This window comes from Protopterus annectens, chromosome 9.part0 (genome assembly GCF_019279795.1).
Source record: "Protopterus annectens isolate FY-2018-M chromosome 9.part0, PAN1.0, whole genome shotgun sequence".
Taxonomy (NCBI): Eukaryota; Metazoa; Chordata; order Ceratodontiformes; family Protopteridae; genus Protopterus; species Protopterus annectens.
The window spans coordinates 1,080,200,820-1,080,227,560 of NC_056743.1; the positions used below are offsets into that span (position 1 = coordinate 1,080,200,820).

At 44.4% G+C, this 26,741-nt stretch overlaps 1 protein-coding gene across 1 annotated transcript in view; it reads right to left on the reverse strand.

The window, feature by feature from the left end:
- Window positions 1-115: 115 nt before the first annotated feature.
- SP1 (Sp1 transcription factor) overlaps window positions 116-26,741 on the reverse strand; it is a gene marked incomplete at its 3' end in the record, with an annotated part of 196,517 nt that continues 169,891 nt past the window's right edge. Inside the window, 1 exon segment of the mRNA XM_044083910.1 lies at window positions 116-319. Coding sequence (XP_043939845.1) covers window positions 116-319 — 204 coding nt within the window.

Consider the following 26,741-nt stretch of genomic DNA (forward strand, 5'->3'; position numbering starts at 1 on the left):
TTCTAACTGAGGCGACAACGCTACCGCAGCACTACCACTGCTACACCACAGCTAAATAAAAAAGTATTCCACGTTTAAGAGTATTTAGCCAGTGAAATAGATCTTATTTTAAAACTCACCTGTGTGTGTACGTTTGTGCCTCTGCAGCTCATCACTCCTTGTGAAACGTTTTCCACAATACATCCATGAGCACACAAATGGTCGTTCTCCCGTATGCCACCGCAGATGGGCCCTTAGATGCGAGGTCTTCCCATACACCTTCCCACAGCCTGGCATGTGACAGATATGCTGCTTCTTCTTTCCAGGGTCTGAAGAGCTTCTAAAATTTACAAGTCACAGACAGTCAAAACCAGAACTAGGGTAGTATGCAGTAGGAAATACTTCCTGGCACTATTTTTCATTTCCAGCACCAATCTAGAGAGTCTTTACTACACAACAGGTCAGGTCATGAATATTTAAACTACTTTTACTTATCAGGCACAAAATAGTAAGCAAACTATTACCAATTTATAGGCAATTAATGCAAATACAGAGTGAAGGGTACTGCAAAATATTTATTTAATGGTACAGCTGCAAATTCAGTTCAAAAGGTTTCACTAAGCAGCAAACAATTACCTGAACAAATGATCCAAGTAAGGCAGCATGACCAATGCAAACTGAGGAATGATCAGTGAAAAGTAATAAAATGACACACAAATTTAACAGGAATGGCTGGAAATGAAGAAAGGATGCAGGGAACTTAACGAACTCCATCCAAATGTCAAGTTTTTCTTTCCAAAAAGTGCACACTTCTCATACAGAAAAATCAGGAGTTTAATAATTATTTCAGTTGTTTTGTATCTGAATTTATTTCTGTCTACCTTTCTTTCCTGCATTCGTCTCACCATCCGTTGCATCAAGAATGCTACTAAGAATTGCAAAGTAATTAGGTTAGACCACTTACTTCACCTCTTTAACAATGGCATTTAATGTGCCTCATCAGCCACAGATTGCCAAAATCACACCTCGGATAAAGTGTTGAATGGAGACTGAACAAAAACAAGCCTTTCAAGCTTAGTTTTCAGATACAAAAAACTCGCACTTAGTTTATTTAACTATTTACAGACCAGTGGTCTTTCCCTTTAATCAAACTAAGAGTACCACAAAGAGGCAATATTTTCCTCTTACTAGTCTTCTATCAGTATTTGATTTTGCATTGTTTTCTATACTGTATTTTCTGCAACAGTTAACATTTCTTCTGGTGTTTTGTTGTAGCATTTTTGCACCACATACAGTGTTTTGTTGAGACAAGTCTGTGAGTTGGAAAAGTAAGATTAACAGAGACTCCTGATTTTAGCTGTAATATTAAAATCTGTGAATGCAACAAACCATCTCAGCCCAAGCAACACCCATTAATCACAGGGGTCAGATTTTTTTCATACTTCAACACTGGACTACAGTTGGAAAAAAAAAAAAAAAAGTTAACATTCCACGTTTATAGTCCATCTCGCCCTTCAATCTTGCATATGGGTTCGAAGCTGATCCTTGGCTCCGACTCAGATTATAAAGCTCAGTCTCTTTGGCTCGTGGCAAAGTAGGTATCCCATAGTGCACTAGTAAGAATCCCCAAATCTTGTTTGCTGCGGACTATAAAAGTGATAAGTTATCCGTATAAAAGTGATAAAAAAAGTTATCCACAAGAAACAAAGATGAAAGGTCTTAACCCTACCAATGGCAATACTATTCTGTCTCCAGATCCTCCAAGGATACATGGACGGCAGTAGGTGGATGGGGACGGCAGTAGGTGGATGGGTTCGTAAGAATGAAGGGAGAGTTGGACTACAAACATGGAACATTAATAAGTACAAAACTTCTTTATGTTCTGTAGTCCTATCTCGCCTTCATTCTTACATATGGGACATGTCCCTAGCACCATTTTCTCGGGTGGCTCACGGGAATATACTCCTAAGAATCATGGAACCAAAGACGACTCTACCCCTTGAGGTCAAATCCAATTTGTAAGGAGTAATAAAGGTATGAGGGGTAGCCCAAGTTACTGCTGCACAAATACTGTCAATTGGGACTCTGGCTTGAAAGGCAACAGACGTGGACAGGGGATCTGGTAGAATGAGCCTTAATTTTAAATGGAAGTTCTTTTCCATTGGAAGAGTAGATGAGATACAGTTGGAAATCCAATTAGATAGTTACCTTGGAGACTGGCAGACCTATCCTAGGTTCAGAAAAGGATACGAACAATTGGTCTGATTTTCTAAGTTCCTTGGGCTCTATATAGGTAGAACTGTAACTGTCTGTGAAGATCAAGTTGATGAAATTTATACTCTGCACAGTTTGATTATGAAAAAATACAGGCAGTTCGATAGTTTGGTTCAAATTAGACTGAGAGCAAACTTTGGGGATGAAGGAAGGGTTTGTACGAAGGCAAACTGTCTCTATGAAAAAACTCAAGTAAGGTGGTTTGACTGACGGTGCTTGCAACTCTGACACCCTTCTAGCGGATGTAATAGCTACTAGAAAAATGGTCTTCCAAGACAGAAACTTCAGTTCACAAGAATGCGCGGGTTCAAAAGGCGGGGAATTAAAGTTTGGACAGAAAGAAATTTAGATCCCAAGGAGATACAGGTTCCTGAAAGGGAGGTCTTAGCAAGGTAGTCCTTTTAGGAAAGTTTTACACAATATGTGAGCCATCAGATTAGGCTCATGTTGTCCCAAATGAAAACTAAATATCGTTGTCAGTTGAACTTTAACTGTAGCAGCAGCTGATCCCTAATGGAAAAGTTCGGTTAGGAATTCTAACACCAAGGGGATGGGTGCTGTGTAAGGATCTAGATTTTTCTCCTTTGCCCAGACAGAAAGTACATAATTTACTCATGGAAGGTTTGTGGGAAGACGTGAAGACATGTGTCACTGCAGGTGAAATATCATGAAGCCTGACTAGTGATGGAAGTGGAGCAGCCACTCTGTCAAGTTGAGGGTGTAGAGGCAAGGGTGAAGGGAACCAGACGTGTGTCAAGAGGTCTGGAACTAGGACCCATTGTCCATGGATAGTCTAGGAGATGAGGCCCTTGAAAGGGGAACCAAATCTGACAAGGCCAGTAAGGAGTAACCAGAATCATTTTGCTTCCCAAGGACTTTGCTTTCTGGATCACTTTCAATATGAGTGGAAAGGGGGGAAATGCATAGAGAAGTTACAGAGGCCAATTGTGAACAAATGCGTCTTTCGGTGACTCCCCCGGGGGGGGGGGGGTAAGGGAGAAGTAGCTGCTGCATTTGGCATTGATTGGACTGGCAAATAGATCGCAGCAAGGCTGTCCCCATTTGTGGAAAATCTGTTCCGCGACTTTCTGATTCAGAGACCACTTGTGCAGCATCAAGACTGCCCTGCTGAGCTTGTCGGCTCACATTGGTTGTCCCCGGGATATGCATTGTTACTAGAAAGCGCTGGGAAGATATCGCCCACTGCCAAACACGAAGAGCCTCTCAACATAGGGGGTAAGATCTGGTTCCTCCTTACTTAGATACCATACCGATGACATTGTCCAATTGGATTGCTATCGTCCCTAGAGGAAGAAAGTCGCAAGTGCTTGCAACGCTAGTAGCACTGTTGTCCTGCCTAGATAATACCCCCCCACCCTATCTGGGAGGCATCCGTGGTCACAGTAGTAAAAGGTTGGCGAGGAAGGAAGGGTGTTCCTGTCGTCAGTTGATAGGGCTGAATCCACCAAGTCCTTTTTGCAAGATTCCGTTATGAGACAGAGGTAGTTATTGAAGAGACCACTGGAAAAAAAAGTAGCCATTGAAGGATTCGCATATGCAATCTGGCTACTGGTAGAGTTATGGTATAAGCCATGGTCCCTAAAAGTTTCAGCACCATCTTGGCCTTGACTTTTTGTTGAGGAAGCAAGCTGTATATCTGTGGTCTGAGATTTTGAATTCCGTCTGCAGGAAGACTAGCCATCACGGCGACCGTGTCTAATTCTGCACCTATAAAAGTCACAAATTGAGAGGGCGACAAGGCATACTTTTCCCAATTTATCATAATTCCTAGCTGGGTGCAGAGCTAGATTGTTGAATCCTTGGCTTGCCGGAGTAGGAGCCTGGTGGTGGCAGTCAGGAGCCAGTCACCCAGGTACGTTAACACTTGGAATCCATGACGTCTCAAGTGAGCTGTCACTACCGCCATGCATTTGGTGAACACCCTGTGGGGCTGTGGTGAAACCAAGGGTAGAGCACAAAATTGGTAATGGCTGGCTCCCAGCCAGAAGTGTAGATGACACCTGGATCCTCTGTCCATTTTGATGTGGTAGTACGCATCCTGGAGATCTATGGAGCACATCCAATGTCTTTCCCTAACCAAGGGAGTATAGACTGCAGGGTTACTATTTGGAACTTAGACTTCTTTACTGATTCGTTTAATTTGCTGAGGTCCAAAATGGGCCTCCAGTCCCGTTCGTTTTGGCACTAAAATCTGGAGTAAGTTCTGAATCCTATCTGGTCTGCGGGGACGGTTTGGATGACTCTCTTTGAAAGCAACTTTTGAATCTATGGTTGCTTGATCCCTGTGATTGGGTGGAACATCTGGGATCTTCTTGGGGGTGTGGGGTGGAGAACCAAGGGTATGGAGTATCCACTGATGATTATTCTTTGTACCCACTTGCCTTGGGTGATGTTGAGCCAGGCTTCTGGATACAAAGATAAGCGACCCCCGACTGGCTCCAGAGAAGTGCAGATGGGCCCCACATCAGGAGCGCTGACAGGGACAGCCACGAAAAGAATCATGGCCACTCTGGTTTTGCAGACCCCCCCACCTCTAGGGAGACACCTACCATTAGCTCCTCATCCCCTGCCTCTGAAGGAGGAATCATCCTGTGCGTCCGGAAAAAGTCTCTGGGATTTCTTGAACCACATTTTCCTGCCTCTCTGACCCTTGGGGTATGGTCTAGAAGGGACTGTTAAAACCTACTCCCACAGCAGACAGAGTTTTCCCTTCATGTTAGCACCTGGTGAGTGTATCTTTTACCTTATGTCCAAACAAAGAGGAACTGTGAAGGGGGCACTGGTAAAAGTAGATTTGAAGGGCTCCGCAAAATTACATAAGCGCATACAGGAGTGTCTCATAAGGGAAACCCCTGAACCCGCTGCCCTACTCATTCCATCTACTGCTTAGGAAATCAGCCTCATAGAGGAGTTAACAATGGAGTTTAAGGTGGACAACTGAGCAGTTACTTTCTCATGGCCTCCTTCAGTTGATGTACCTTGGAGAGTATCCCCCTAGCTCCTGGATCTCTTTGAAGCCTAGTAAAATATAAGAGGTAATTCAGCGATCTTTGAGTAAAAGCCGCTGAAGAGAAGATACGTTTCCCGTATCTATCCATTGTTTGAGACTCCTTGTTCGGTGGATGGACAGATGTAGAAGTCTCTGCTAGTTGCTTCTTTGCAACTGCTACCACCACCATGCCATCTATAGGCAAACCTTTGGTCAAGAACTCTCTCTCTTTGGGGGCAGAGAGAAATTTGTTGCGACTTCTAGGGACTGGTTCCACGGCATCAGGAGTTTCCCACACCTTCTGACTAACTAGGTCCAGGAGCTCATCAAAAGGTGGAGACACCCAAGAGGCTGAAGGTTGAGACCTGAAAGCCTTCAGGTACACTGACTCCTCATCAGAAGGGGTAACAGTGGGCCAAGCTGCCTCTCTGCTTCATGATCTCCAAGACATCTGCAAAGGAGATGTCATCAAAGGATGACCTAGGGAACCCTTCTGACACCATGAGGTCAGTGTCCAGAGGTGATTGACTCCTCTGCGGAATCTACAGACTTCCTCTTGTATGCCCTCTTTCGAGGGGGCTCCTCAGAAGGGTATTCTGAGGAGATTTCGGAAGACTGGGGGGGCCACCCAATGGGGGCTCTTGAGGCTGCGGGTCTCTGCTGCCAAGAGAGAGAGAGAGAGAGATGGTGCTGAGACAGAGGTCAGTGCTTGAGGGGGAAGAGTATCGGTACCCTTGTGTGGAGCTAACGACACAGACAGCATGCTCATCATCTCAAATGCATATCTCTCTGGCTCCGTGGACAACCCCGGTTCTGAGGAAATGGAGGTAGCCCTCGGCTCCAAAGCAATCGGCACCGAGATGAATAGAGGGTCTGAGCTCAACCTAGCCAACACACCAAGAGTTAAGCTCGGCACCAAGGAAGTTCGGGTCCAAGTGTCCCTGTCGGGGCCGACTGGCGAGCTTCGGCTCCTAGACACCAAAGACTGCGCCGAAGGTGTCAGAGCGGAACTCAGCTCTGAGACCGACACAAGGGGTGCTGTAACCGAGGGTTCCACAAGTGGCACCGAAATCTCCAGCTCTGAAGGACCAACATGGCTCGGAGGAGGAACAGCAACAGGGAAAATGGTCTTAGATGGCTCCTGAACAGACTGGGTCGGAGCCAGAAACAAGTTTGGTAAAGCAGACTACTTTCAAAAGTCTAAGCACTACTCTCTCTACATCCTCTTCCGAAAGGCTCTTGGAGGATATGGGATGACAGGGTAGGTGACCTAGATCTCTAATATGGGAGATCTTAAGGTTGGGGAGACCGGCAAAAGCTCTCGAGACTGGCTGCGATGCAATCTCTCAGTGGCTGGCTCCGAAAGACTTGGGGCCGACACTGCAGTGGCAACATAGTTGACCTAGACCGGCTCAGAGGACAGTGGAGCCGAAGAGGTAGAAGGCTTATCTAATTTTAATACTTTCTGAGGAGGTCCAGACAAAATAGTCGGTGCAGGACAATGACTCTTTGCTGACTTGACCTTCTCTTTCTTTGAAAAGGGAGACTTGGAGGATGATGAAGAGCTGGCTAAATCCTCTGGCTCCGAGGCAGTAAAGGCAGTTACTATGGCAGTCAGTGATTGACATTTTTCGGGCACTTAAGGCACTTTTTAAAACCTGAAGGTTTATGATCTTTGGACTCCTTAGACATGCTTAGTACAAACAGAACTTTATAAAGAAAGGAGAGGACAAAGTCCTCCAACTTAAACGGGCTTTGCCATATATGACAACTACACACAAAATAACAGAGGACTAGGTCCTCTAATTTAAACGAGCCTAGCCCTGTAGAGGAAACAACCCCAGAAAGTTTAATAAAGGACTAGGTCCTCTAATTTAAATGGACCTAGCTGCTAGGAAACAGGAAAGAAGCTAAGTCAGAGAAGTACCACCAAATGTAAAATTTAAACAGGCTAAAAACTAGCCAATAATAGTAAACGACACTGCACACAAAATACCATTCTATTGAAATACTAGAAAACAAGGTCTTAACACAAACGTGGACCTACGCTAATAGGAAACTATCTCTAAAAACTAGCACACAGAAGGGATACCACTCGGAACAAAATACGGGCCCAGAGACAGCCAACAAGTTCTCAGCAATAACTACAGCAAATTTAGCAAAAACACACTACTATTTATTACCTATGATAACTATTACTAAAACTATGCAAACTAAGCTATAAGCAGAAATATAAATAAGAACTATAATAGTAATGAAAAATATCCAACTTGGCCACGGCCAAGCAAGAAGCACTTCTGAACTTGTAGACGCGGCAGATGAGATCTGGGGATTCTTACTAGTGCACTACAGGATACCTACCTTGCCACGAGCCAACTGAGAGACTTTGAGCTTTGTAATCGGCTCCGAACCCATATGTAAGAATGAAGGCGAGACAGGACTACAGAACATCAATTAACTCAATTACATTTTTAAAGCCGGTTAAATCAAGCATTCCTTAAACTGCTGGAGCAGAAAGGCCAATATTGAAAAACAAAGCAAGCTAAGAAATTAAAAATACAGACTGATACTAACAGCCAAAAGTCGGCAGTCACAGTACTGTTTTAAGCTGCTGAGACAGAAAACCACAGTAAATTAACTTCACATGCCTGCCCCTCAAAAATGACATTAGGAAGGCGAAGGCAATGATTGTAAATTAAAACCATGCTACCCATGGCAGCCCCCTTTTACAGCATTACAGGAGTAAAACAAATTGGAAAATAACTGCTTACGTTGACACAAACATTAGCAACACAGTAAAGTTCAAGACATGCTGAAAAAAATACATTTTTTCAGTTTGTGTGCGCAGTTCTCCTTAGAGTCAGCAGGGATGAAGACACATCAATGGCACAGCCAGAAAGGAGTAAACAAAATGGCTGAGGTACTTCACACAGAGGAAAGTACAGCTGTGTAAAATCTTACCAGAACAGTACATGTCCTTCTCTTCACTGTTGCAGTATTCATTACAATAGGGATCTCCTGCCAAGGGCGGCCCATTGTTCAGCCAGTATATCAAAGCTTTTAGTTTGTTTTAAGGTACATTATAGGCAACATATATGCTTCCCTGCGTAGCGTAGGGCATAAAGGGGACATACGGATGTACCATCCTCAGAACTGAAAGACCCAGAAGGAATGACAGTCCAAGGGGAAAAAAAAGAGGTAAACCAGTATATCCAGAAGAGAAATGGACCAGGGGGTGGAGGGAGGGAGTGAATATTGCAACAGAGAAGAGAAACACCTATACCATTATGGGATTTTACACAACTGTACTATGTCCTTCCATTTCACTGTTGCAGTATTTATTACAATGGGGAAGAGTGCCATGAAGTATTCATTACAAATTGGGAGAGCGCTAAAGCTCAGGACGAGGGAGGAGAAGGACCAGAAGAGCTCTCTAAGAAGCCATGAAGGATGGTCCTAGCAAAATCAACTCTAGCTCTGGAAATTTATTTACTGCACTTTACTGGGAAAGTCCACTGGGCCTAGACAAGTCCATTTTCGGTGGAAGCCCAGGGAGAAAAGCTCCACATAGATTAAATACATACAAGAAAATATCACACACAATACAAAGTTTATATACAGTCGCAGTGCATGGAAAACAGAGCACAACAGTGCAGATTATTTACATCCATATTATGAGCATAGTAGTATAAATGGTTTACATTCATAATACACATCTATATTATGTAATATTATTAGCGGTGTAGAGTATCAGATTAAGGATAATAATTACTGGAGATTTGTAGTCCAAGTAGTTGGAATTTAGCAAGACAGCACATAGCGTTAGTTATGGAAAGAGAAAATGGAGAAGTTATCCAAGTATTTAGATGGAGTAAAGTAAGGTTATAATGGGAGGAGGTCAGGTTTTTTTTTTTTGGGGTGTTAAGGCCCAGGTACAAAGCCAGAGAGGAGAGAGATGTAGTCCGAGAGATTTCTTAAAGAAAACAGGATTGCCAATTCTTCTGATCGAAGGTGGAAGGTCCTTAGTTTTGAGACAGTTATTCCTTAGTTTTGAGACAGTAAGAGTACAGCATTTGGCCAGCTAAGAGACTGGGTTTTTCAGCTTTCAGCAACATTTTGTTTTCAGACCTATGAGGTTGGTTAGGATGATACATAGTCAGTATAGAAGGGCGAGAGAGGGGAAGGTTGTTAGCTTGTATACAAGTTTGTGTGCAGTAGTTAATGGTAGACACGTGAGCTAGTGTGGAAATTTGAGCCAGTTTACTTGATGCAGAGGAACAGTGGTGGGCTGATAATTTTGCATTTGTTACAAATTTAGCAACGTTATTGTAGCAAGAGTCAAGTTTAGTTTTCAAGGATGTCTTGATATTGGTGAGGATGGGAGTGCCATATTAAAAAAAAATCTCTAGTAGATTGTTCTTTGAGCCTTAGTAGAACAAAGGTTCTTATCATGAAAGGAATAACAAAAATAAATGGCTTTAGAAATCCAAGAAGACAGTTTGCTTAGACATAGCTAATCCCAAGGACCTAGGATGCAAGGAAACGGAGCTGATCAGATTTATGAAATGCTTTAGTCTTGTCCAAAAAATAACAGAGTAATCTGTGCATACACAATGTGTGCAGCAACTTTCTCACTGGCAGACTCTAAGTGAAAAAAGTGGTCAAAAGAATAGACTGATTCATGGACAACTCATTTGTCACCTTGGGCATAAGAGGATTAATACACAAGGACACCCTGTCCTTATGAAACACCATAAAAGGAGGATAAGCCATAAGGGCTTGAAGCTCAGACACCTGTCTAGCAGAAGTAAGGGCTAACAAAAGCACAGTCACTGTTGCAAGCAAGCTGAACCTGCAGGCTCAAAAGGAGCCAGTCAATTTTTCCAAACAAAATTAAGATCCCAGGGAGGAGGAACAGGCTTCTTGGGAGGCCTAATATAAAGGACGGCTTTAATGAATGGTTTAGCTTCAATTCCAGATGCTAAAGGAGGAGAAAAAGGCAGACAAGCAGAGATAGCTGATAAGTGGGTCCTAACAGAGGAATAAGCCAATCCAGCACTATACAATTCACACAGAAGAGAACCAAAGGAACGTCTACAGAAAGTGGACCCAGGTTAAGAGAAGGACACCAAACAGAAACTCTTCCATTTGGATATGCAGTTTTTCTTATTACTGGGTTTCTTGGCTTCCTGCAGGACTCTAAGCACGTCCTCAGAAAAAAGGTGTCTATGTGGAATCAAAATCCAGTGGACAGGTGGGGATGGATGAGAGATCCTGTGTCTTGTGTGCGTAGGTCCACCCTGTGAAGTAACTTGTGATTGCCCTTGACTAAATGCAGAAAAGGTAACCACTGCAACAAGATTGGGAGTATTCTGTTGAATTTTGAACAGGACTTTTGAAATGAAGAGAAGAGGAGAGAAAGCACAAAGAAGCATCCTCTACCAAGAAAAAGATAGGGCATCAGCCTTCCAAACCAGAGGACCTGGGGCACTGTACAAAAACAGAAGTTGTCTGTAAATAGGGGAGGCAAAAAGATCTATTAGAGTACCACCTGACTGGTGGACAATGTCCAGAAACACATCCCTGTGAATCTTCCATTCCTGGGATTGAGTTAAGGACCTGCTCAGTGTGTCTGCCACCATTTTTTGACCAGAGGGAATGTAAACTGCCCGAAGAGTCACTTGATATTGGACAGATAATGGAGAGCACATCACACACCAGGAGTGCTAACGTGCAAAGATAGATCTTGTTCCCCCCTACTTGTTTACTTACTACATCACTGTGGTATTCTCTGTAAACACCTTTAGAGGTCCGGGGTGTGTGTGTGTGTGTGTGTGTGTGTGTGTGTGTGTGTGTGTGTGTGTGTGTGTGTGTGTGTGTGTGTGTGTGTGTGTGTAGCCTGAAAATCCAGCAGAAGAGCTCTCTGACAATGATGTGCCCTTTCTATTGAAGAGCCAACCAAACACCCTGCACATTTAGGGAGCCAAGAGCAGTTCCCCATCCCACGTCTGAAGCATCTGAACAGATCCTGAGAGGGAAGAGGGGAATAAGGGAGCCCTGGATTTAGACAACTGCTGAATCCACTGAAGTTCCTTCTTGAGACAAGGCAAAAGAGGAACTACAAATCTGAGGGGAAGCCCATGTTGAAGCCAAACTGACTTCAGAGATCACTGAAACCCATGTTGAAGCCAAACTGACTTCAGAGATCACTGAAACTTTCTCATGTGGAGTTGGGAGCACAGGAATGGTGGAGGCCATAAACCCGTGAGATCTCACAAATTCCTTGGCTGTTAGCCCAGAGAAAGTAGAGTTTGGGGGGGGGGGGTTATGTACTCACCATAACATTCCATCTGTGTTGTCCATTTTCATTCTTCCTCAACCTGTGGGTTCCATTCTGATTCTTGGAACAGACTCTGCCGCTACAATAGCTTGTAGGAACCAAAAACACCCAAGCTCATCCCTTACCCACAATGCACCTATCCTAATTATCTCAGATCGAGTTTACTGATAGAAAAAATAAAGAAATTATGCACTTACCATAATGTTCCATTTGTGTTGCCGATCTTCATTCAATGAATGGGATCCAGGTCAGATCCGTTGGATCTGACCTGGCTGATGCTAAAGCTCGCAGCCACCAGATCTCTCGAGCTTCTCCCTTACCCACAATGAACCTACCCAATTACCTCGGATACTGTTTGTTGCTACATTAGCATAGGAAGATAGAGAATTATGGAAAGACACATCTAGAGTCATATAAACTGATAATACATATTTAGAGAATATATAAATACTCGTTCCTCCAGAAGCCATGGATGGGGGGTGGTGGGAAGGGAGCTGAGGAATAATGAAGATCAACAACACATATAGAACATTTAACTACATAATTTCTTTACATGATGTAGTCAATCTTCATTCTATCCTCAACGAATGGGACAGTATCCCTAGCTACTTGTATCCACAGTTGACTCAAGGAAGGATATTCCTGAGCACCATAAAACCAAATAATGCCATACCTCTGGAGACCAGATCCAACTTGTAATGGGTGATAAAGGTATGAGTAGTAGCCAAAGTTGCTGCTGCACAAATATCGTCCACAGACACCCTTGCTTGAAAAAAATGTGAAGTAGCCACGGATCTAGTGGAGTGTGCTTTCAATGGGTGTGTAAGAGAAATGCCCAATTTAGCACAGACGAAGAAAATGCAATTTGTCATCCACTTTGATAGGGTAGCTTTGGAAATTGATTTTCCCAACTTTAGTCCACAGAAGGAGAAAATTAGTTGGTTTGCTTTCCTGACTTTTTCTGTTCTATGCAGATAGAATTCAATTGTCTGTGAACATCCAGTAAATGTAGGACATTCTCCTTTGTTAGTAAACTTAGGAAAAAACATGAGTAAATTGACAGTACTACTACAGTTGGATTCTGACACCACCTTTGGAAGAAAGGATGGGTTGGTACATAAGGTCACTATCTTTGTGGAGAACCAAGTAAGGAGGTTTAGAAGACCATGCTTGGATCTCAGAAATTATTCTTACGGAAATAATGGCAACCAAAAAAAAGTACAGTTGTGTACACTTACCATAAATGTAGATGTTCGAGTGTATTCACTGTTGCAGTCATTACATTTGGGTTATCCTGCTGGCAGGTTGCCCTCAGTCGGCCTGAATTCCAAAGTCTTGGGTCCTGCGTCGGTTGCTGTTGCCTCTTCCCTGACGTCAGTTCATCAGGGGGTATAAAAGATGCAGCAGACTCCATTTTATTCAGTTTTTCTTGCCCCAGATGTCAGGTGCCCCCAAAAGGGTAGGCTAAAATTATGTAAATAAAACATACATGCACCAAAATAAGCTTTACCTTCATCTATAAGCAAATACACCACCTAGGTTGTATAGATTAGAGAAGTAAAGATAAGTTTCAGCAAAGATAAGGGGGGTGGGGGGTGGGTAACCTGGACTGCAACAGTGAATACACTCGAACATCTACATTTATGGTAAGTGTACACAACTGTACTATGTTCTTCGTGTTTCACTGTTGCAGTCATTACATTTGGGTTGAGTCCCAAAGCTATGGTTGGGTGGCTGGAGCTAGACAGCATTAGGAGTGGCTATGAGGCCATGCAGAACTGCAGTGGCAAAGCCTGCCCTGGATTTAGAGTAAAGAGGCAGATTGTAATGCTTTGTAAAGGTATGCACTGAACTCCAAGTAGCAGCCTCTAAAATGTCTTTGGTTGGTACTCCCCTGAGAAAGGCTGCAGAAGTGGCTGCAGTTCTGGTTGAATGTGGCCTGATGCTCTTAGGCACTGGTTTGCCATGCTGTGAGTAGCAGAAACGAATGCAGTGACCTATCCACTTTGAAATAGTCTGCTTGGAGATCACTTTTCCTTATAATGCTGTGGCATATGCCACTAGTAATTGTTCTGTCTTTCTGAAAACTTTAGTTTTGTCCAAGTAGAATCTAAGTTGTCTGTGTATAATCCAAAGAATGCAGAATTTTCTCCCCCTTGTTCTGTGGATTTGGATAAAAAGTTGGCAAATGAATTGTTTGGTTAAGGGCTACATTGGATACCACCTTAGGCATAAATGTAGGGTTTGTTCTCAGAGAGACCCTGTCTTGATAAAAAATAATAAAGGGTTCCACAGCCATGAGAGCCTGTAGCTCCGATACTCATCTTGCAGAAGTTATTGCTAGGAGCAGAGCTGTTTTCCAAGATAAGAACATTATATCCGCAGTAGCAGCTGGCTCAAAAGGAGGTAAAGTGAGTTTTTCCAAGACATAATTTAGGTCCCATGCAGGTATTGGCATTCTCCTTGGAGGCCTTATGTTTTTGGCTCCTCTGAGGTACTGCCGTAATTAAAGGATGAGAAAAAAATGGTGGCTCTGTATTGTAATAAGCCGAAATGGCAGAGGCATGGATTTTAATGGACGAAAAATATAGGCCTTTGTCCAGCATCTCAGTTAAGCATTGCAAAATCTGAGGAATATTTGGGACAGCTGCATCAGTTCCTTGAGCTTGGTTCCAAGCGCAAAATCTCTTCCATTTCTCAGCACAGGATTTTCTAGTACTAGGCCTTCTGGCTTCTAAAATGACATCCATCACAGCTTTACTGAGAAGTGTGGTTTTGTATGGCTACATTATCAGTCATGCTGCCAGGTTTAGGGTCCTGAGTTGGCTGTGCAGAATCTGACTTACTGGGACAGTAGATGAGGTATCTGAGGTAAGGTCCAGGCTGGGCATTGGGACAAGTTCCTTAAGATTGGATACCAGTACTGGCGTGGCCAGTCTGACGCAATCAGAATCATTTTTGGTTTCTCCTGCCTGACCTTTAGTACCACCTTGGGGAGGAGAGGCAGTGGAGGAAAGGCATATACCGATAGGTTTGTCCAGTTGAAAGATAAGGCATCCACTTTCCAAGCTTGTCTGTGATAAGTCCTTGTGCAGAATCTTTTTAGTTGATTGTTTTGAGGGGAGGCAAATAGATCTATGTCCGGGCGTCCCCATTTCTTTGTTATCATGCTGAAGACTTGTGGATCCAGGTGCCACTCGTGGGGATCCATGAAGTTTATGCTTAGTTCGTCTGCCAAAGTATTTTCCTTTCCTGGCAGGAATTGTGCCTGCAGATGAACTTGGTAAGTCAATGCTGTGTCCCATAAAGCCATGGCTAGTCTGCAAAGGGGATAAGAATGAGTGCCCCCCTGCTTGTTTATGTACCACATGACTGTGGTGTTGTCTGTCTTATCAGTAGTTGTCCCGGATGAAGTAGGTCCTTGAAGGCTGTCAGGGCATTTTGAACAGCTAGCATCTCTTTTTGATTGATATGTAGATGCTTTTTGTTTGTGGATCAGGTGCCCTGAATGCCTCTTCCTGCCATGTGTGCCCCCCCCCCCCCCAGGCATAATCTGATGCATCAGTTGTTAGGCTCTGCCTGTCTGGGGGTAGGGAGAATGGCTGTCCCTTGTTTTGGTGACAAGCCTTTGCCCACCATCGAAAGTCCTGTTGCAGGCAGGGAATTAGAGTAATCATTGTTTCCAGACTGTGGCAGTGTTGTGTCCAGACACTTTTTAGGTACCATTGAATTTTCCTCATATGCAGTCTTGCATATGGAATTAGTAAGCCTGCAGAATTTTTCTTGCAGATAACTGGGCCTTTGTTGCCATTTTCTTGAAATAAGTAGTCAGTTGCCTTTGTTTGTCTGTAGTGAGATAAGCCATCTGGGCAGTTGTATTTAAGCTTTCACTCAGGAATATTATCTCTTGAGAGGGGCACTAGTTTTGATTTCTTTTTGTTGACTGTGTACCCTAGGCATGTTAAAAGTCTTAGCACAAACGTCAGATGCTGTAGTAGGATGTCCTTGTTCTCTGCTTATATGAGGCAGTCGTCCAACTAAGGATATATTTGTATTCTTCTTTGCCTGCAGTAAGCAATTACTGGTGCCAGGCACTTTGTGAAGACCCTGGGCGCAGACGATAAGCCAAAGGGCAGTGCAGAGAATTGGTAAGGATATGAGCCAGCATTGAATCTGAGGTACTTCTGCATGATTGTCTGACTGGGACATGCAGGTATGCCTCTTTTAGGTCTAAAGTCACGAGCCAAGCCTTGCTGCCCAGCATGGGCAGAAGCTGCTGTAAGGTCAACATCTTGAATTTTGGTATATCCAGGAAAGTGTTTAGAAGAGATAGGTCCAGTATTGGTCTCCATGCTTTGTCCTTTCTGGGTACCAAGAAAGTACAGTTTTGTATCTACCATAAATGTAGATGTCCGAACTGGATAGCATCTGCAGTCATAACAACAGGGTTGTCCTGTCGTCAGGCAGCCCTTCAGTCGGCCGGATTCCAAAGTCCGGGTCCGGCTTCGGCTGATGTCACACTTCATCCGACGTCATCTCTGTTGGTCTTCGGGTATAAAGGCATCAGCCGACGCCATTTTCCTCAGTGTTTCTTGCCCCAGATGCCAGAAGCCCTCTTGAAGGCTAAAATTTGGATAGATGCCAATGTTTCCAAAAGATATAGGTAAACACAAAATAAGCATGTATGTACATATATACAAACAAATACACCATAACAGACTCCCCACCAGCTAGCTATTAGGAGGGTAAACACCCTAGGAGTACCACAGAGGGAAGGAGGGAGGGTAATCCTGACTGCAGATGCTATCCAGTTCGACATCTACATTTATGATAGGTACAAAACTGTACTATGTCCTTCATGGATGCATCTGCAGTCATAACAACTGGGTAGAATACCATAGCCAACTAGGGAGGAGGATAAAAGTAGATTATGGTGTGTTTAGGATCCCTTGCAGTACAGCAGTGGCAAACCCTGCTCGATCTGGAATATAGAGGCAAATTATAATGCTTGGCAAATGTATGCACGGAGGTCCAAGTAGCCGCCTCAATAATGTCTTTGGTTGCCACTCCTCGTAAGAAGGCTGTGGTAGTGGCTGTTGCCCTTGTAGAATGAGGTCTTATGTTCTGTGGAATTGGTTTTCCATGGAAGGAGTAACAGAATCGTATGCAATTTCCTATCCATTTGGAGATTGTCTGTTTGGAAATAGCTTTTCCTTCCCTTCCTGTTGCATAGGCTACAAAAGTTGGTCAGTCTTTCTGCTACTTTTGTTCTGTCCAAGTAGTAGCGTAGCTGTCTATGTACATCCAAGGTATGCAGTATTCTTTCCCTCTGTTTTGTGGGTTGGGAAAGAAGGTAGGTAGGTGGATTGCCTGGTTTAAAGACACTCTGGATACCACCTTAGGCATAAATGTAGGATTAGTCCTCATGGACACTCTATCTTGGTGGAAGATTAGGAAGGGTTGCACTGCCATTAAGGCCTGTAGTTCTGAAACCCTCCTTGCTGAAGTAATTGCCAGTAGGAAAGCAGTTTTCCATGACAGGTGTTGTAGGTCTGCTGTTGCTGCTGGTTCAAAGGGTGATAGTGTCAACTTTTCTAGCACAAAGTTTAAGTCCCAAGCTGGTAATGGTGGTTTCCTTGGAGGTTTTACATTCTTGATTCCTCTGAGAAACTGTCTGAGCAAAGGTGCGAAAAACAGGTGGATCAAAGCTGTATTCTGCTGAAATAGCTGATGCATGTATCTTGTTGGAGGAGTAGGACAGGCCTGAATGAAGAAGTTCGCCAGATACTCCAGAATGTTAGGCATATCTATGTTTGACACATCTTTTCCTCTTTCAGTACTCCAAATGACAAACCTTTTCCATTTTCCAGCATAGTTCCTTCTTGTTGAAGGTCTGCGTGCTTCAAGAATAATGTCTTTAACTCTTTGGGAAAGTTCTGGATTAGCTGCTGCTATGTGATGTTCCATGCAGTCAGTTGCAACGTTTTAGGTTTGGATGTATGATGCTGTAGTTGTTCTGAGTTAACATCAAAGGCATCAGGGGTATTGGCCACATATTGTTCCGAGACATGCTCCTCAGCAGTGGGTACCAGTGTTGTCTTGGCCAGTTTGGAGCTATCAGGATTATCCTTGGACGTTCTTCCTTGATTTTTAGTAGTACTTTGTGTATCAAGGGAAGAGGTGGGAATGCATATGCTGTCAGGCCTTTCCAGCTGAAGGAGAGCGAATCCACTTTCCATGCTAGTGGGTGGAATGTCCTTGTGCAGAATTATTTGAGCTGGTGATTGAGAGGTGATGCGAATAGATCTATCTGAGGCATTCCCCATTTCTTTGAGATGGTCTTGAAGATGTCCGGGTGCAGCTTCCATTCGTGGGCATCCGATGTGGTTCTGCTTAATATATCTGCTAGAGTATTTTCTTTTCCCGGTACAAATATTGCTTGTAACTGGATGTTGTAGCTGAGTGCTAGGGTCCAGAGCTCCAAAGTCATTCTGCATAGGGGTATAAATGAGTGCCTCCCTGTTTGTTGATGTACCACATGACTGTGGTATTGTCTGTCCTTATCATCAACTGGCCCTCTTTGAGAAATGGTCTGAACTTTTGGATTGACAGTTTTACTGCCAGCATTTCTTTTAGGTTGATGTGCAGGTGAAGTTGATCCTGTGTCCACAATCCTTGCACGCATTTGTCCAGCATGTGGGCCCCCATCCTAGGTCTGAAGCGTCTGTTGTGATGGTCTGGCTTGCTTGACATCTGCGAAAGGGTAGGCCTGGGTTTGACTGGCATGCCTGAGCCCACCATAGGAACTCCTGTTTTAAGCATGGAATTAGTGGGATTTCTGTTTCTAGGCTGTGTCTGTGTTGGGACCATAAATTCTTTAGGTACCACTGTAGTTTTCTCATATGTAGTCTGGCAAATGGGACCAAGATTATGCATGATGCCATGAAGCCCAAGGCCTGCAGTACTTTTCTTGCTGTTAACTTGTTCAGTTTTGTTAGTGCCAAGAAGTAAAGAGGAGTTCTTTTGTTTTTCTGTAGTTAGGAATGCCATTTGTCTTACTGTGTCCAATTCCGCCCAAGAATGTCCTTGTTTGGGATGGTATCAGCCTTGACTTTTGTAAATTGACTGTGTATCCCAGTGCTTGTAGCAAGTAAATGACCCTTTGTAAATCTGTTGTCAGCTTGCTTGTGTTGTCCCTTGTAGCAGGCAGTCGTCCAGGTATGGGTAAATTTGGATTCCCTGTAGTCTGCAATGGCGATTACTGATGCCAGGCATTTTGTGAATACTCTGGGCAGTAGATAAGCCAAAGGGCAATGCTGAGAATTGATAGTGCTCTGATCCTGCAAGAAATCTGAGGTATCTTCTGCAGATTGGTCGAATGGGGACGTGCAGGTATGCCTCCTTGAGATCTAGAGTTACCAGCCAACACTCCTTGCCCAGCATGGGAAGAAGTTGCTGTAGGGTCAGCATTTTGAATTTTGGGACAATGATGTATGTATTTAAGGTGGACAGGTCGAGAATTGGTCTCCAACTTTTTCCTTTCTTGGAACTAGGAATAGTCTGGAGTAGAACCCCTTTCCTTGCTCTGCTGTTGGCACTCTTTCCACAGCTCTCATGTTTGCTAACTCCATTATCTGTTGTAGAGCCTCTGTTTTTGATTTGGAGGTAGATTTGGCATTCCTCTTTGACTGGTAAAGTGTGGAAGTGGAACCGTAACCTTGATCTATGGTTTGTAAAATCCACTTGTCTTTTGTTATGTAGTGCCAGTTCTTTGAAAATAAGGTTAACTTTCCGCCTAGAGGAGCTGCTATTTGTTCCCTGGTAGGCGGATTTAGGTTAAGTCACTGTGGTTGTGTTGATGTAGTGGCAGTGGTTGTGTCTGTGCCTCTGTTGTTACCTTGCCACTGTCGTCCTCTGTAGGCACCTCCTCTGGATTGGTTTCTGCCTCTGGAACGCCTATTCCTGCCCCTTTGAGATCTTGTGGAGTCAGGAAAGGACCAATTTTGGCAGGCCAGTTCCTGCTAAACCTTGGGGTTGAACCTGCAAGAAATCTTTAACCGCTTGAACAGATTTTGCCTTTTCTTCCATTTTCTTCATAACCTGCTGGGCAGGTGTACCAAACAAACTTGTCTTATCCATAGGAGCATCTAGCAACTTAGCTTTAACATGGTCCGTAAAGCTTGCTCCTTTAGCCATGCATGCCTTCTTATCACTGTGCCAGTCATGGCTGATCTAAATGAAGCCTCCAGTGCATCATAGCCACATTTTAAGGAATGGTTACTAACCTGTTGTATGTTATTTACCATTTCTAATACATATTTCTTATCAAGAGATTCATCAGTGGTTAGCTTTTTAGTTAGCTGATCAAGCATAAACTCTTGGTATTGTATCATGTGAAACTGACAGTTTAAAGCTCTAGCTGAGAGAGTAGCTGAAGTGTAGACCTTTTTACCCAATCTGTCTAATGACCTTGCTTCCCTTTCAGAAGGAATAGGGTTTTTAGCTATGGTCTCTGCTACTGCCTTGGGACCCTGGGATATAGTTTCGGGTCTGCAAGTGGGGCCTTGTAAAGGTGGTGATGAGTATCTGGCACCCTGTAAAATCTGTCTGGTTTGGCAGGGGCTGGGGTAAAGAATCTGGCGCGGAGCAGACATCATTGAAAGCATCATCCACCACAGAGAGAACAGGAGGTATAGCTAAGGGCCTGTGCTGTGGAAGGTGCAGAAAGGTCCTAAGTCTTTTCTGGAGTCTGAAAAATCCTGTTGCTGCCATTGGAACTGCTCTCATGGCATGTAAGGTTTCCCCAAAGGAGAATTCTTCTGGTGGGGAAGCAGCTGGAATGGATTCTTCAGCATCAGAATCTTCAAAATTGGAGAAAGGAGCCTCTGGCTGGTCAGTTATGTCTGATTCATCTGCAGAATCATCAGAGGACACTGGCTCAGGGGGCTCTGCCCTAGGTCTCTTGTCTGGGGACTGAGAGGCCCTGTCTGGGTGAGATTGAGATCCTCTAATTAAGGAAATTAAATCTTCTGCCAAAGTAAGCATTTGAGAACTAGAAGAGGGCCTGGTTGTGGGGGTTTAACAGGCACTGTTTTGGTAGTCTTGGCTGCTTTAGCCCTGGCGAAGGCCTTAATGGACATGGCTGCTGGAGGCCTAGCAGCACCACGTGCTGGGGTAGAGACATCCAAGGGGATGGTGTCTGATAAGTCAGTGGCAACCACCGTAGTGGATAAAATTTCTGAGGTCGATTCAAGAGTGGTAGCAGGGGCCTCAGTTGTAGAGATAGATTCAGCTGTACTTTGATCAGTTTTCTCGGTTTCGGCCGAAACCGAGACACTCGCGATTTGCTTAACCATGGTTTCGCCGAAACCGCGGACCGCGAGTGTCGGTCTTTATCTTTGCGTTTTTTGGCAGATTGAGTAGTCGGAGGATCCGACGGCATAACGTACGCAAAATCAGAACCGAAAAACTGTTCTGCAAACTCCGACCGACGCCTAAGCGTTCGTCGGTTGAAAGAAGCACAGGCCGAACAGGCTGCTACGTCGTGGGCTGGGCCTAAACAAGGCAGACAATAAGAGTGGAAATCCTTATGAGGTATTTGTTTCCCACAGGTTAAACAATTATTAACTTTTTCTGACATCGGCTGAGGCAAGAAAGAGTCCCCAACGGGTACTTAGCTTTAGAAGTCTTCAAGTAGTATTCGTAGAAGTAATCTCTGGATCCGACCGACCGGCACTTGCGAACAGCTTCTGCTTCGGGCGCCACGCGGCAAGAAAGACTGAGGAAAATGGCGTCGGCTGATGCCTTTATACCCGAAGACCAACAGAGATGACGTCGGATGAAGTGCGACATCAGCCGAAGCCGGACCCGGACTTTGGAATCCGGCCGACTGAAGGGCTGCCTGACGACAGGACAACCCTGTTGTTATGACTGCAGATGCATCCATGAAGGACATCAGTCGAGTAAAATCCTTGTCCCTGTTCTTGCTGTGGCACTTGTTGAATAGCCCTCATGTCCATGAGAGCTGCGACTTGTTTTTGAGCCTCTGCCCATTGATTTTTTTGGCAGGTCTGGCCAACCGTTTGCCCTTGGCAGGGTATGTAAATGAAACTTTCAGCCCTGTGACACTGTCTAGAACCCATTTGTCCTGGGTTATAAGGTGCTAATTTTGAGAAAAAAGTGCTAGTTTTCCCCCTAAGGGTGCTGCTAGAAGATAAGTGCTTGGTGCAGGCAGGGGGAAGTCATTGGGACCATTTCCTGTATGATTGTGATTTGTCTTCTCCACCTTTGGAGGTAGAAGCACTCCACTGCTTAGACTTGTAGGATCCTTGCGACTGTGATATGCCTCTGGGGCGTCTGGATCTGCCCCCTTTGAGGTCTGTCTGAGACTGGAAAGGACTAATTCTTTGTAGGCCAGTGTCTGCTAAATCTAGGTGGCTATACCTGTAAGAAATCCTTGACCGTTTGCATAGATTTAGCTTTGTCCTCCATTTTCTCTAACATCTCTTCTGCCTTAACACCAAACAGAGTATCATGTTGTAAAGGAGCATCTAATAATTTTGCTTTAACATGGTCAGGCAGATTTTGTTCCTTTAACCAAGCATGCCTCCTACTGACAGAACCCTAACCGCGGCCCTGCAGGAGGCCTCCAGAGAATCAAACCCACATTGCAAAGTATGCTTTCCAACTTGTTCAGCTGCATGCAATAAATTCTGCATTTCTTTGTTTGCACATTCTGAATTTGCCATCATTTTCTGTTTAAGCAGTGTCATGATATATTGCTGATATTTGAGCATATGAAACTGGCAATTTAAGGCCCTTATAGCCAAAGTAGCAGATGTGTAAATCTTTCCCCATCTATCCAGTGCCCTAGAATCCCTGTCAGAGGGGGTAGGGTTTTTTGCAGTAGAAGCCTTGACCCCTTTTGGACCTAGAGAAATAGTTTCTGGGTCTGCAGTAGGGTTTTTGAAAAGGAATTTATGAGAGTCAGGGACCCTGTAGTATCTGTCAGGCTTAACAGGAGCTGGAGGTAAAGAGTCAGGGGTCAGACTACATCTACAATGTCCAACACAGGTGGAACAGCTAGAGGCCTGTGTTGAGGTAGTAAAAGGAAGTATCTGAACCTTTTCTTAAATTCTGAAAAATCTTGGCTCTCCCAGTTGAAGTGCTCCCTCATGGTATGCAAGGTTTCCCCAAAAGAGTAGTCCTCAGGAGGAGAAGCTGAAGGAATCGATTCTTCAGCATCAGAATCCTCATGGGGGGAAGAGAATATTCCTGATCAGAAGAGGAATCAGAAGAAATGGAAACCTGATCTGAAGATTCACAGTCTGTCTCTTGCCTAGGCCTCTTATCAAGAGGGGGCTGGGAACCCCTGATAAAGGTAATTAAGTCGTCAGCCATTTTGAGCATCTGTTTCCTTTTGGCTGGTGAACTTGTTTCTTTGCCTTTAAAGGTGTTTTAGTTTTTGAAGTCGGTTTAATGTATAATTGTTTAGGTCTGAATACACCCTCAGAAGCTGATGCCTGCTCAGCGGCTCTGGACCCATCTGAAGGAATAATCTCCGAGGCTCCAATACCTTGAGTTTCCAGCGGCCTGGCCGACTCCACGTGGGAGTCGGTAGCGGCCTGCGACTCTAAAGTAGCGGGCACCAGGGGCTGCAAAAGCACCTCACTGAGAACCGGCGACTTGCTTAGGAGAAGCTTCGTCGTTGGTTTTGGACCTCGGTTGCCTGTCTTTTTCTTTGCGTTTTTTGTGAACTCCGGTAGTCTGATGGCTATCCGAGGACATTGTATAATTAAATCTTCACCCAAAATAGCTTAATGCAAAATCGTACCGACGCTTAATAGTGCATTGGTTAAATCTAGAACAAAACCGACAACTAGCAACGTCGTGGTCAGGTCCTAGGCAAGGAATACAGTAAGAATGAAAGTCCTTATGAGGTATTTGCTTCCCACAAGAAATACAATTAACTTTTTCTGACATCGGTCTGGAACAAGAAAAATGTTTCCCCAATGGGATACTTAGCTTTTAATGAAGACTTCGAATCTGAAACTCGAACACGAAAATCTCAGGTGTCGGCCGACCTGCACTTGCGAACTGCTTCTGCTTCGGGCACCGCGCGGCAAGAAAGACTGAATAAAATGGCGCCGGCTGCATCTTTTATACCCCTGACGAACTGACGTCAGGGAAAAGGCGACAGCAACCGACGCAGGACCCAAGACTTTGGAATTCAGGCGGACTGAGGGCAACCTGCCAGCAGGATAACCCAAATGTAATGACTGCAACAGTGAAACACGAAGAACATCTGCATTGTGAAGAAGAGCATCCCTCAGAAACTCCCCCTCGGGGGTGGGGGGGTGGGGGAGTTAGGGCATAAAAACTGATGTAATTATTTAGGGGAGAGGCAAATAGATCACAGCATGGCTGCCCCATCTTCGGAATATCGTTTCTGATTGAGGCACCCATTCATGGGGTAGAAGTATGCACACCTGCTCAATTTGTCTGCTACCACACTGGATTTCCCCGGAATGTGCGCTATTAGAAAATGGTAGGATGAGATCGCTCACTGCTGCACCAACAGCTTCTCAACATAAACAGGTATGATCTAGTTCCTCCTTGTTTGTTGATGTACCAAACTACTGACATGTTGTCCATCTGAATTGCAAATGTCCACAAGGGAAGATCATCTTGGAAGACCTGCAACGCTAAAAGCACTGCTCTTATCTCTAGGACGTTGATGTGCAAATTGGTCTCTACTGGGTACCAAGTGCCTTGAACAGTCCTCCCCAGGCAATACCCGCCCAACCTTAGCTGGGAAATGTCTGTGTTCACTGTAGCCTTGGTCTGCGGGGGAATGAAAGAATGCCCTTGCAGAATTTGATCCGACTGAACCCACCACGTAACATCTGCTTTGCAGTTACTGGTGATAATAATCGGGGCTGACAATGGTTGATAAAAAAATGGACCACTGTGTTGCAGGTAGCCATTGTAAAATTCTCATGTGAAATCTGGCCAAGGGAAAGATTAGTTGTGAAAAAATCTTACCGTAACCACAAATGTCCTTTTCCATGTTGGGTGGGTGGGAAAGAATACTGCAACATGGAAAAGGACATCTATGATTATGATAAGATTTTACGTAACTAACCCATGTCTTTCTATTCTCATGTTACAGTATTCTTATTGTGAGGTAGTGCCACAGTGCAAGAAAAGGAAAGGGTGGAGGAAGAAGTTGCAGATTCCAGGAATCCATGCATGATTGCTCTTGCAAACCCTGCCCTGGCTCTGGAGACATGGTCCAATTTGTAATGTTTGGTAAAGGTATGCACAGAGGACCACATGGCTTCCTCAAGAATGGTGGTTGTGTTCAGGCCATTGAAAAAGGCCCCAGAAGAGGCACTTGTACAATGTGCCTTAACACCGTAAGGTATGTCTTTGCCGTGGTAAGAGTAGCAGAAGGAAATGGTTTTCCTTACCCAGGAGGAAATAGTTTGTTTGGATATCGCCCTGCCCAGGGCCCTGGGGTGGAAGGACACAAAAAGTACAGTTGTGTACACTTACCATAAATGTAGATGTTACAGTGTCACTGTTGCAATCATCACACTTGGGTTATCTACCAGCAGGTAGCCCTCAGTCGTCCCAAATACCAGTGTCTTGGGATTTCTGCGTCGGATACTGTTGCTTCTTCCATGACGTCAGGGGTATAAAACAGGCAAACTGACGCCATTACATCCGTTTTCCTTGCCCCAGTTGTGAGAAGCCCCCCAAATAGGAAGCTAGTATATGGTGTGGAACACCACCAGTAAAAAGTAAATACCCTTGCCATAAAAAATGGCCATACAGAGGATAGGTAGAAAGGATGAAGAAAAACAGGGAGCTGGAGGGAGGGGAAACCAGGACTGCAACAGTGAATACACTAACATCTACATTTATGGTAAGTGTACACAACATTACTATGTTCTTAGTGTTTCACTGTTGCAGTCATCACACTTGGGTTGATTCCCACAGCTGAGGAAGAGTGGAGGCATTCAAGAGGAGTTGGGGCTGGCTAGCAGGCCTTGTAAAACTGATGTAGCAAATCCAGCTCTGGATTTAGAAAAAATTGGTAAGTGGTAATGCTTGAAGGTGTGTACAGAACTCCAGGTTGCAGCTTCCAGAATGTCGAAGAAGCATCTCGCTGCATACAGGACTCCGAATGGATCTCAGCAGGGGCCTGCGAATCCACAGAAGCGGGCATCAGGGGCTGCAAAGGTGCCTCACTGAGAACCGGCAGACTGGCGACTAGCTTAATGGAAGCGTTGCCAGCAGTTATGAACCTATGCGGTCTGCCTCTGTCTTTATGTTTATGTTTTTGGTAGTCGGATGGCTTACCAAAACCATTCTGGAATACAGAGAACGAGAGCGAAAAAATTTAGCGACAAAGATAGCCTGACTATGAATGGTTCAGGAGTTGAACAAGGCACAAAGCTGACAATGAGGGACGCCATGATCTGGGCCTAAACGGGTGACGCACTAAGAATGAAAATCTCTTGAGAGGCATTTCTTTTCCACAGGCAAGACAATTAACCTTTTCTGACATTGATTAGAGCAAGAAAAAATGATCCCCAATGGGGTACTTAGCTTTAGAAAACTTCAGGATTACAAACTCGAAAACGGAAATTTCAGGCAGCGGCCGACAGGCCTCTTGCGAACTGCTTCGCGCTGCTCCTCAGCAACACAGACTGATGTAATGGCATTGGCTGCCTGTTTTATACCCAACGACCTGACGTCATGGAAGAAGCGACAGCATTCCACGCAGAAATACTAAGACTCTGATATTCGGGCCAACTGAGGGCTACCTGATGGCAGATAAAGTACAGTTGTGTACCTAACATAAATGTAGATGTTAGAGTGTATTCACTGTTGCAGTCATTACACTTGGGTTATCCTGCTGGCAGGCTACCCGCAGTTGGCCTGAATTCCAAAGTCCTGGCCCGGCATCAGTTGCTGTGGCCTCTTCCCTGAAGTCAGTGCGCCAGGGGTATAAAAGATGCAGCAGACGCCATTTTCTCCAGTTTTTCTTGCCCCAGATGTCAGGTGCCCCCAAAAGGGTAGGCTTAAAAATTCTGATTATAAAAAAGCATGCACATAACCTTCATCTAC